The sequence below is a fragment of the Lagenorhynchus albirostris genome, chromosome X (genome assembly GCF_949774975.1).
Source record: "Lagenorhynchus albirostris chromosome X, mLagAlb1.1, whole genome shotgun sequence".
Classification (NCBI taxonomy): Eukaryota; Metazoa; Chordata; class Mammalia; order Artiodactyla; family Delphinidae; genus Lagenorhynchus; species Lagenorhynchus albirostris.
The window spans coordinates 70,597,478-70,610,178 of record NC_083116.1 but is presented as its reverse complement, the minus strand read 5'-3'; the positions used below and the strand labels follow the sequence as shown (position 1 = coordinate 70,610,178).

General features: G+C 46.6%; 1 protein-coding gene across 1 annotated transcript in view; it reads left to right on the top strand.

Annotated features, from left to right (window-relative positions):
* The window catches only part of NHSL2 (NHS like 2), a 67,662-nt gene extending 65,317 nt beyond the window's left edge, over positions 1 to 2,345 (top strand). Inside the window, exon 6 of the mRNA XM_060137715.1 lies at positions 13 to 2,345. Within this exon, the coding sequence (XP_059993698.1) occupies positions 13 to 2,345 (2,333 nt within the window). The remainder of the gene's footprint in view (positions 1 to 12) is intronic.
* The last annotated feature ends 10,356 nt before the right edge of the window (positions 2,346 to 12,701 follow it).

Here is a 12,701-nt window from a genome sequence, read left to right as displayed (position 1 = left end):
TACCTCCCCCAGGTCACAGCAACAGCCCCACAGGCAGTGTGGCCTGCTCTACCACCTCAGACATCAAGCCCAGCCATTCAGTTCCGGGAGGTGTTCACGGAAGAGTTGCCATCAGTCAGGAAGCTCAGTTACCAAATCTCACCTCGCCAGTATTGAGAAATCCTTCTAGTGATCCGGAAGAACCTCTCCAGGCACGTGGTGGCACAAAAGTCCCTGGCATGGAGAGCATGGGCATGGTGTACAGTGTCCCCAGTTCTTGCAATGGACCAACAGAATCAACGTTCTCCCCTTCCTGGAAGGGAGATGCTTTTACCTACGTGACTCCAAGTGCCACTGCTCAGAGCAGTCAAGACAATGAAAATGGAAAAAGTCCTTCCTCTGGGAATTCTTGGATCTCTCTGCACACATTGCCACCTCTGGTTCCTAAGGAGGCTGCTACCTTCTTTGTCACTCGTGATACCCCAGCAGGATGCAGTGGGTCTGCTGGCTACTCTGAGCATTCTACTCAACGAAGGCACGTATCAGAACGACCCTCCAAGACTGGCCTCCTGACTGGTGATACCTCAAGGCTGGAGACAGGCCCAGGTGGGGCCAGCAGGTTCCGGGAGCGGTCACTGTCTGTACCCACAGACACAGGCACCACGGATGTGGACTATGACGAGGAGCAGAAGGCCAGTGAAGCCTGTGCCCTGCCTTATGCCAGTACAAGTTCTGAGGGCAGTAACAGTGCCGACAACATTGCCTCCCTTAGCGCCCAACAGGAGGCCCAGCAAAGAAGGCAGAGGTCCAAGAGCATCTCACTCAAGAAGGCCAAGAAGAAGCCTTCCCCACCGACTCGCAGTGTCTCACTGGTTAAAGATGAACCAGTCCTCTTGCCAGACGGTGGGTCAGCACTACCCAAGGACCAGAGGCCCAGGAGCCTTTGCCTCTCCTTGGAACACCAAGGACATCACTCATCCCACCCAGATACTCAGGGTCACCCAGCTGTGCCAACCTTCAAAGACCCAGAAGGTACACAATTCGCCCACCACTGGTATCTTACTGACTGGAAGTCTGGTGACACCTACCAATCCTTGTCCAGCTCCAGCACTGCCACTGGCACCACAGTCATTGAGTGCACCCAAGTTCAGGGCAGCTCAGAGTCTCTTACCTCCCCTTCCACCTCCAGAGCCACAACGCCTTCCCAGCTTTCCATCGAGGTGGAGGCCAGGGAGGTATCCTCCCCAGGAAGGCCCACTGGGCTGATGTCACCCTCCAGTGGATACTCCAGCCAGTCAGAGACACCAACACCCACTGTCTCCATGTCCTTGACCCTGGGCCACTTGCCCCCTCCAAGTGGCAGTGTCCGGGTGCGTCCAGTGGTACCTGAGAGGAAGTCATCACTACCCCCAACATCACCAGTGGAGAAAATGTCCAAGTCACGGCTATCGTTTGACCTACCGTTGACCTCTTCAACCAACCTGGACCTGTCTGGGATGAGTATCTCCATCCGAAGCAAAACCAAGGTGAGCCGGCATCACTCGGATACAAATTTTGGGGCCAAGCTGGCCCAGAAAACTAGCCCCAACCAGCCAATCATGCCCATGGTTACTCAGTCTGACTTACGTTCTGTTCGCCTGAGGTCAGTCAGCAAGTCTGAACCGGAAGATGATATTGAGAGCCCTGACTATGCTGAGGAGTCAGGAGCTGAGGTCTTCACCTTGCCAGAGAGAAAGGCAAAACCTCCCATAGCCGAGAAGCCCCCACTGGCCCGAAGGCCTCCAAGCTTGGTCCACAAGCCACCGTCTGTCCCCGAGGAGTACCCACTAACTTCGCCTACCTTGGCTATGACCCCCAAGACCTCAATTCAACATATGAGGCCACTCCCTCAAGATATATACACGGTGGTGCGGAAACCAAAGTCCTCCAGCTTCCCTGAGGGCAGAACCCTGGGGGAGTCAACAGCACCCTCATCTCTTGTTTTCACGCCTTTTTCCAGTTCCTCTGGTGCTTTCTTCTCAGGAACACAGCAACCTCCCCAGGGAAGTACGGAGTATGAGGGCCCCAAGGGGAGAGCCCTACCTGAAAGAATTAGCCTCCAGAGCCAAGAAGAAGCTGAGAAAAAGAAAGGCAAGATTCCACCTCCTGTACCAAAAAAGCCCAGCGTGCTGTACCTGCCTCTCACCTCACCTGCAACTCAAATGGAGGCCTACACGGCTGAACCAAGGCTGCCTCTCAGCCCCATCATCACCCTGGAGGAAGATGCCAAGTGTCTACCAACTAGCGACCACCTGCCATCGGCGGGTACAAGGACAACCTCCACGCCACAGGCTGACAGTGAAAGGGAGGCAAGCCCTCTGGGTTAGTAAAGTGTCTGCTGGCTTTTCCTTTCAATCCCAGGAGAGGTGAGGGTGAGGACAGAGTGCCAGGGGCAGAAGCAAATGCCCCCAGATAATGATCCTGATCCCAGGGTGACCAAATCAGTAGGGTACACCTCTTGAGGGTTTGAGTTACTCTAAATCCGTCTCACTGCCCTTGGGATCGGGACCAACCCAGGGGTGGATCTCCAAGGCCCAGCCTGGGCCAGACTACTCTGAAACCGCCAGTGCTGAGCGAATGAAATCAAACTAGGTCTTAGCACCCTAGGACCTTAGGAGCTTATCTTCCTCCTCAGGCAGGCATCTCCTGCCCTAGGCACTGTCTCTCCACGCCACCGTATGGCACTTTTCACCAGCCACAATGAATTTAGCTTCATGCGCGGGACTCAGTACCCTCCCATCCTGAGTTTCAAGCGCTATGGCAGGCTGGAAGGCTTCAAGCAGTGGAATATGTTACCAGCAGCAGCTTCTCTTAGTGTTTTCTAGAGGAAAGGGGGCTCATTTTCTTGGATGGTTTGAGCCTTGCTCTTCCTGGAACCTTAAGACCAGGCTAGAAAATGTTTCTCATCCTTTTGGGGGGTTTTCTTGTCTCTCTTTGTTTTAATTGTGGTAAAATACATATAACGTAAAATTTACCATCTTAACCATTTTTAAGTGTACAGTTCAGTAGGTGTTAAGCACATTCACAATGTTGTGCAACTATCACTACCATCCATCTCCAGAACTCTCTTCATCTTGCAAAACTGAAGTCTGTACCCAGTCAACGATAACTCCCCATCACCCTCTCCCCCCAGCCCCTGGCAACCACTCTTCTACTTTCTGTCTCTATGAATTTGACTCCTCTAGGGACCTCATATAAGTGGAATCATACAGTATTTGTCTTTTGGTGACTGGCTTATTTCACTTAGCATAATGTCCTCTAGGTTCATCCATGTTTCTCATCCTTTTTGAAACCCTTAACACCAAACATCAAAATCTTATGGCCTTCCTTAAGCTGATTTGGACTTTCAACGTAAGTTAAATCATTGCAACTAAAACAAGCAAACAAATCAAAGCCACAGGTAATTTTAGAATCTGCTTCCTCAAACTCCACAGGCTCCCTCTGAGATTCAGATAGGTCCTACTCCCACCCACTGGTTGAGTCATTGCTTTAGATTGCTCTCAGCTCCTTGAGTTTTAAAAATGATGCATTTAAAACGAGAGAATGCTCAGGCAACCTGTTGTAATGGAAAAGGCACGAGAGAACAGGGACCCAGGCTGATCTTCATCACTCCCCTCCATGTTTTGTTGGCCAAATCACTAACCTTAGGAACATTTTGTTCCCCTGCAAAATGGAGACAGCAAGTCTCTGCCCTGCTGCCCTCCTGGAGCTGCTTTGAACATCACATGAAATACATATGAGAATGTGCTTTGTCCTAACAATTGTGGTCAAAGTCATTCCTTCTGGTTCTTATGCCTAGGGAGCTCGATGGAACCAAGAACCGAAGAAAAAAGTGTAATCAGTGATAAAACAGCCGAATGGATTGCGGAAGATGATGATGATGTGTTTGTGGCTTCACGAACAACTGAAGATTTATTTACTGTGATCCACAGGTCTGGACAAATTTCCTAAATTCCTATTATAATTGCCTTTCCTTCTTATACCAGAAGAAAAACTGCTACCTCTAAGCAGAATGCTTAGAATGGAAACTGGAGACTAAGTTCAGATACCCACGTAGTGAACCCAGTCCAGGGCCTCACCACCTCCAATTCATTGACATCTTTGGGTGAAATGGAAGAGAGGCAGGCGGGGAAGGGAGGACCAGGTGCAGAGTGAGAGGCCCCTCGTCTCCTAGCAACCCCAGGGCCTATTGTGGCTCCATCTGCTTTCTCACAGCTCTGCCTAGAGTCAGAGACATTTAACCCTTCACAGAATTCCTTGTACCAAAAAATCTCATCAAGAAGTGAAGTGGGGCACCAGGCCGAGCATCAAAGCAGGAGCTTAGGCAAAGGGGGACCAGACGGGGACCCAGTTATTGGACAGAAGCACAAAGCATGGGCTCCGTGATGAGGAAACAGGAAAGAGCCCAGTTATTGGAGTTGGAGCACCAGTTCAGAACAGGATCAGCTCATGGGCTGTCTTCATTCAGAGTCATTGAGCTACTAGCTTTGACTCCTTAAATTCTTCCTTGGTACCAGAACCTGGGCAGGACTGAGTCTGCAGGCATAGGCCAAGTGACTCTAGCTGTGGGCATTGAAAGGAATGTAGGGACAGGGGGCCAGACAAGGGACTCTGAGGACTTAGTGGAGAGAAAGAAAGCTGGTAAGTACGACTGCTCACAAGGCTGTTGCATAGAAGTTCCCAGATTGTGTCACTGGCATTCGTGAAGTTATATGGAGCATTAGGAAATGTCTGCCGCACAAATTCACTCAAAGTAAACTTTCTCTCATTTAGGTCCAAAAGAAAGCTGCTTGGCTGGAAGGAGCCTGGTGAGGCCTTTGCTGGTGGCAGCAGACCAACCTCCCACTCACCAATAAGGAACACGGCTGAGTCTCCTATCAGTGAGTTGGCTGCCTCTGCAGGGTCAAGCGGCAGTGCCAGCCTAGATGCTGGCAGAAATGATGATTTCAAGGCCTTGCTACAGAAGAAGGGAAGCAAGGCAACTCCAAGGTCCCGCCCCTCAGCAGCAGAACTGCTGAAGACCACTAACCCACTGGCTCGGCGAATTATTGCACAATTTTCAAAAGACTACGAAACCCCTGATAACCCCAGTACCTAAGCCCTGGGTTCAGCAAGCAAGGTTGAGTTACTAAGCTTGAGTAGAAAAGGGGGAAGAGAAAAAGGGTTTTAAAAAGGAACCATGGAAATAACAAAAGAGCCTGCATTTCTTTTACATTAACTCACACTCTGGACAACAGGAGAGAGGCCACATCCAGAACTAAAATCATCAGGCACTTTAATCATCTTCAGACATTTTATGTTCTCATACTTACAATCTTGCCATTACTAACTACCGATTTTCTCCTTATTTCCCCCAAGTGGTATGCACTCAGAAGAAATTCTCAGATGCAAGGGCACATATGCCATCTTTTAAATCAATGACCAGGCTGCTCCATCCCTGGCTCCTATCACTGAGGGGCACAGTGAGAGAGCAGATTGGGGGCTGCCAAACCCAGGGGACACAGGGTGCCATTGCTGATTATTCACTTTCCCAGCAAGGCCCTGATGGCCCTGCATGGAGAAACAGAAGGACCCTGATGCCTCTTCAGCCACAGTATAATTCTCCGCCACAAGAGGTTTGCAGGTGTGCACTTGTTTCGGCATGAGGTTGATTGGATGGCTTTTGTCGTGCAAAATATGAATGTGACTCTGTCCTGAACTTCACACCTTTTTCAGTTTGATTGTCTACACGGAGATCAGGGTGATGAGTTTTAGTAAACATATAGACCCCCCCCCTCCCCACCCTCCTTTGCTAGAAAAGGTCAGGACTGGGTTGCTTTGGATGAACCAAGCTTGGCCAACAAATAAGGCAGCCGTTTGTTCACTCAGATCTATCCAAGGTAACTCACACGTGCGCCTTGAGATCCTTCAAATGTCTGCCAACAACGGTAGCTAGTGTCTGTGCCCAGCTCATGCTGCATTCGAAGAACTCTCGCTTCATTTGCTTATAGTATTCATTACAGGAAGTCTTTAGCTGAAGGAACAGCATCCTCAAAGTCCCAAGGAGGAGAGAAAGTAAGTGTAACTTGCCCACCACCATTCACTTCAGATTGTGGTTTGTGGTTGGTTTGGTCTTGTTTAAAGGAAATCTTCCTCTGTTTCCAAACCGAGAACGTATAGACTAAAAGGATAGATCCAAAATCTGAAAGGCAGCCTTGCAAGTTGCTATGGCCCATAACCCAAAAAAAGGGCTACTTTTTGCCATTTACTTTCTGCTGTTTGACCAATTTTCAATTAACCTTCTGGGGGAGAATGTAAGGACTGGGGTAAATGGGATACTGGATGCTGACAGAGTCCCAGGACAGTCATTGTGACCCCTTCTCCCCACCCCCTGCCAAAGCTTATAGACACTAACTTTCCTTGTCAGTTCAATTTTCTAAGCAAAGCAAGAGCTGTGATTCATTTGATTTTCATATGTCTGGTTTCTGGGAGGTTGGGGGGGGGAAAAATAGCACTGAACAAAGAAAACTGGCTGACTAATAATGGAGGATTAATTGTCCACCATTCCCAAGAGGGAAAAAGGAAAGTCAAATGAAATTGTAGCCTGCTTCACAAAGAGAGTCCCCTGACCTCTTCCTCCTTCACCCCCCACCCAACAGATTCATTGGTCAACCTCTTGGAGGATGTGGAAACTGCTCCCAGAGACAAGCAGATCTTGATTTTGGCAGGTCTCAGTAAGAAGCAAGCTCTTTAGCCCAACTGCCCACACAGCGGAAGAGCAGCTGGAAAACCACACTGAGTGCTGAGGGGACTTGGGCCTCTCACATAGAACCCCTAGGCCTGGGCCCTTGGTCGCTACAGTTCTGAATTCTAGACTTCTGAGTACAGGTCAGGCCCAGCGCCTCCCCCTGATTTAGACAGAAGCCACCTCAAATAATAGACAGTTCTTGAAAGCCCAGTTGCTTTTGAAAGTGAACCAACTATTTAGTTCAAGGGTCCTGACCAAATTTCAGAGGTTTTGCCTGAAATAAAATAAGATTCATTCCTGGCCTTAATTTATATATGAATGCCACACACTTGTCTGCCCTGGACTCAGAATCCCAAAGGATGGAAACATTTTCCTCTGGGGGGAAATGAAGGAGTGTTTGTGCTTTGGCCTAACAAAAGTGAAAGGCTGCCGGGGCCCTCTACTCCACAACCATTATGAGCTCTAAAGCGGAGTATGAGACTCACACAGTATAGGACTTGTTACTTCCGCTAACTTTTCTGGAAGCTTCTTGTTTGGTACTTCTAGTGGGTTTTGCCTCTCCCCTCACCTTGCCACCTCTGGTGGTTTTCCAGAAAGATTCTAAAGCTTAATATCCAGACACCTTGACGTCTTTCAATTACCTTGAGTCTTGCTTTCCCCTGCAATACTCCGTATGCCTGGAATTTTTTAGAAGGTCTTCTACATCTTCACTATGGCCCTCCAATGCCCAGTGGTGTTGCCATTAGCATAAGAGGCTTCGGGGCAGAGATGATGTGGTCAGAGGTAACACTGAGGACCGGTAATATTCATTTAATATTTTGCAACAGGTGGACCTAGTCCCAAACAAACAACCAAATTGTAGAATTTCTACCAATCTCTGATTAACATAATACCAGACAACTCTCCTAGTCCTCACACTCAACATCTCGCCTCCCCTTAGGTATCATAGCACCAACTCTGTCTTCCACCCAGGCACAAGCCACAGTGTCTGCTGCCTCGTGCACCTACTCTGCCAAGGCTGGAGAAGAGAGGCTGAAAGCCCCTTCCAGGAGGCCTTTCAGAGAAGTGACTGTTGCCGCTATTACTAGTGTGAAGAGTGATAACAATTTTTGAAGGTGGAATACAGAAGGGATACAGGTGAAATGAAGTTGGCCCCAGGAAGTCAGGTTCCAATTCAAGTTGTTTCTGTCCCTTTGTTTCCTCTGATTCTAACCAAGAGCAGCAGGTGGCTCTACTGGACTGACTTCTGCCTAGGCAGGAGTAGATGCAGTCGTCCCCAGGGGAGGAGGTTAATCGGTAGCTAAGAGCACTTTGCCCTTGGTGGGTGTTCATTATGTATTTGTGGTTCAAACATTGAGGGTAGGGAGCAAGTCGTTCTCAGCACAACAGGAAGCTTCGCTGCTGTCTCCTGTCCTTTGCCTGTCTCAGTCTCTCACCTGGGCCTCCCACATGGCCCCAACTTGCCCCTCAGTCCCTATTTCTTTGAACTGCATCCCTAGCCGACAGCTCACCCTTTAAGGACGCAAGACCGCAGGCAGCAAAATAGCTTGCATTAGCTTACTGACCACAGATCGACCAGTTGATCTGGAATCATTACTTTGAATGTTCAGAGACAGAGGAGAGTCTGCAAGGCTCTCACAACAAGCACGTCACCGGACACCCATTTTAACTCTCCGACAACGTGGGTCAGATTGTGATCCCGCTGGACCCATCAGTCTGAGCAGATACGTCCACGCCACCTGCCCTCTTCCTCATCAACAAACTACTTATTAAAAAAACAAGTTCACAGTCAGTGCTCTGTTCCTCCAGAGAACCTTCCATTATCATCAAGTCTGTAACACAATGGCCAGGCTTCACTTTAATATGATTTGCCAGGGCCAGGACTAGAGTGGGGTGAGTGAGGTGCCTGGGGTGCAAAATTTAAGGAGGCACCCACTCTCAGGGCCATGTTAGTGCCTTACCCTCGTCCCGGCCTTGCGATTTGCACTCTATAAAGTAATATTGGTTTATCTTCTTTCTATGGACATGTATGGTTCTTCCGATTTCGGGGGGTAACTCCCCATTTGTTGCACCAAATGTTTTATTGCCATCTATTTTTCCATTGCTCTAAACCTTTGTATGCCTACACATCAAAGACTCTTCAATATTATCAGAAAACATGGCCGATTTCTAAGTAACCTACTCCAAGTGGCAAGTTAGCACCCATTTCAATAGGGATGCTGACAGGGACAGCCCTTCAGCAAAATAGTGAATGAGTTGGAGGTCTGTCATTGGAATCCTCCGTCTCCTCTGTCTGCTCCATTCCCCCCGACCTTGCTTCTTAGCACCAACTCTGAGTGCGTCCTCGTTTGTCCTCCTCCTTGCTAAGGAAAGCATGCTCTCAGGAAAGGGATAAATTCCTTTACTTTGAGATTATAAGGCTTAATAATACCTCTTTGGAGGGTCACTTGCATTTTAACAGGGAAAAAGCCTTAAGCCAAAGGAATGACGTTCTACTTGTAGAATTTTAGGCATCAATCAGTTGCAGACGTGTATTTTTCACCATGGAAAGGTCAAATTCCCTGATGACTAACTCCTGAATATAGAAAAAACCTTAATCTCCTGGAACTAAGTAAATTGCTGATGGTCGATTAAATTCTCCTGATTCTCAGTGCTGTTCAGTATGGTTACTACCAAGGGACTCTCAGAAATGGCTACTAAAGCCACTGAGAAGGCCCAGATAATTATTATACCTTAACATTTTTACACAAATGGAATTAGTACTACTTATTATTTGAGTAAAGAACACAAGGATTTAAAGAGTTTGTGAAAATGTGTCCTGTCTATGAAAGGTGAAACTGTCCAATCAGTGTCAGATCAATGTCAGCTGTCTGGTATCTCTGGTACCAGATTATTAAACTTCCTCGAGGCGCAAATTTACTGCATGCAGCCTCGGCTGCCCCCCAACGCTTATCTGTGTTTCGTGCTACTACTTCCCCTTGGTGTGAGAATGAGACCAGATCTATTCCAGAGCACCCAGTCCCTCCAAAGCCTTTGCGTGTATTTCAGCTGTACTTGACTAAACTATTTGGGATTTAAACGGATGACTAGGAAAGAGGTACAAAAGAGCTACATTTGTCAAAGGGCAGCAAAAATGATGAGGATTTTAACAAGGATATGAAATAAACAAATTTTTGAATACTCTGAAATATTTGTAGAGGAATACAGTAGGAAATGGTTATAGGCACACATTTAAGGCACTTTTAGTAAGTTTAACAAAACAAGAAATTTGCATAAGTAATGGGTTATGTGAAATAGGTATCTACTTTTGCTCAGTAAAGCCCAAAACCTAGGCCAGTGATTCTCAAAGCGTGGTCCCAGGACCAGCAGCAGCATCCCTATAGTGTGTGTGTGTGTGTGTGTGTGTGTGTGTGTGTGTGTTCCAGTGACGTTACTTCTTCAAGCCCCTGAGTCACTGTAGCCACGACTCTCCAAACGATTCCAGCCTTTCCCATCTTTTCTACTCTCGTTACATTATGTGATCAGTCTCTGGCCATGTGATTTATATTGTCATGTTGCTCGGATACATTTTTATTTGCTGTTAAGAAATTATCAGAATCAATTACTTGCTCAACCTGCAAAACCTTTGATTTGACTTAGCCAGCACATCTGGCCAGTTTTTGGTTTAAAAACAATTTTGTAATTCACAAATAGGAAAGAGGAAAATGTGTTACATTCATTTGGTATTGCCAACCCTTAAATGTCTGTCTTTCCTGTGGTGGCTGTTCTCTAGGAGGGCTCTGGCAGAAATAGATTTGATTTTAAGATTTTGCATATTTGTGGAATTTGATATCAACAAATCTGTAAACAAAATCTGAACTGGAACAACCAGTTAACTCCTCTCTAATTCCAAGCTTTATGAAAATGTATTCCTTATGTGGTGTTGAGCTCTTTTTAATGTTCAATTTTATAAAATGTTCTGCATGCAAACGCAGCATCGTGCTCATTGTACAAGTCACCTGACACTCATCTCCTCCTCCATATGTGTGATGGTGAAGAAACAGCAACATGTATGTTCTTACCTCTCCTGAATCAATTGTAAATTACAAATCTTTTCATTAATTTTTAAATGAGATATATTTACTCTGGCTAGTAGTTAAAATTTTATTCTTTTTATTATATTTCATTGCTACTTTTTTCTACTGACTCCAGAGCTTACTTTGGGGACTATTTCTTATTTCTAGATTGCTGTATTGATCTTATTTCTATATTTATCTGTAGTCATGGAATGTTAGAGCTGAAAGAGACCAACCTCTCCTTTTACAGAGGAGGAAACTGAGGCCCAGAAAGTCAAAAAACTTACACAAGGGCTTCCCTGGTGGCACAGTGGTTGGGAGTCTGCCTGCCGATGCAGGGGACGCGGGTTCGTGCCCCGGTCCAGGAAGATCCCACATGCAGCAGAGCGGCTGGGCCCGTGAGCCATGGCCGCTGAGCCTGCGCGTCCGGAGCCTGTGCTCCGCAGCAGGAGAGGCCACAGCGGTGAGAGGCCCGCGTACCACAAAAAAAAAAAAAAAAAAAAAAACCCACAAACTTACACAAGATCACACAGTGGCAGGGCCCAGCCTCAATCCCAGTTCTCCTGCCTCTGGGCCCAGTGTTTTTTCATCCAAAGCACTGCATTTATGGAAGAGCCACAGCTGGCTTCTACTTTTATGACACATGAATTTCCCAGGTATTTCAGCAAGCAATATATGTGCTTTAAGGAAAATGTTCGAGTTCTTTAGCTGATGAATCCAAAGACAAATCTGACTTTCAGTTTAGAAACTTCCATTTCCCTCCAATTTCAATGTATGTGCCCTACTGTATACAGTGGATGCTTTCCCTAAAAGTTATTTGAAAAATGAATTTTTATAGATTAAATTTCATTTTTTTAGTAGAGAAGTTTCCTATGGAAGGGAGTCTTCTGGTGACTTCTTTTGAAAAGTGAAAAATCCTCTTGTCAATGTCCCCTAATGCCTCTACTTTTTTTTTTCAGTGTGAACTTTTGTAAGTGGCATTTATTTAAAGTAGGGCAAACCAATGTAGGCTTTCCTAGAATCTACTTTATCCTCCCCTTCTTAAACTTTACAAGATAGTTTCAGACTGTTAGGTGTTCGTGAGATACTTAGTTGTATTCTAGAAACTTCTTGATATTTTAACAATCCCTGGGCTCAAACTCTATCTCAATCTTATCAAACGATAACCAAATTTCCTAATCAGTACTGAGCTCTGCATGCAGTTTCATTTCCAGAACATTCTTTGCCTAATGCTCCTTAGTATGACCCTCTCTTTAGCTATTCTCAGGCTTCCTTCCATAGCTCCTGTGTACCTCATTAGTCTGGTTTAGTAGAGTTGCAGGCAGTGCTCGTCAGATGGAGTGGTATTTCCAATTATCCCATTGTTCCAGTCCTTCTCCTGGACCTCCCCTGGTTTCCCTTTACAGGAACGCTCAGAGATTGGTGGGATTTTCCTCATCATCTAGACCAAGGTTTGACAAAGTTTTTCTATAAAGGACCAGAAAGTAACTCTTTTAGGCTTTGTGGGCCACAGATGGTCTCTGTAGCATGGTCTTCTTCTTTGTTACTGTTTGCTTGCTTGCTTGACAACACTTCAAAAATGTAAATACTATTCTTAGCTCTTGGGCCATACGAAGCTGCAGATTGGATTTTGCCTGCTTGTCATAGTTTGCTGACCCCTGGGACGGGCATTTCTGTGACCCACATGATGATTGAGTTGTGTGCTGGGTGATGTGGCTCACTGCCCTCCCATCTCCCGAGCTATCAGGCCGGCCTGTGCAGAGGGGAGTGGAAAGGGGCTGCATTTGCCAACTAGTACTCTCCGATAGATGGACTCTCTCATCTGTCTCTGTCTCTGTGTCTCACTCTCTAACTACCTCGGTGTAGAAACCCTCATTCTTTTCTTTAGATCTCCTGTACTG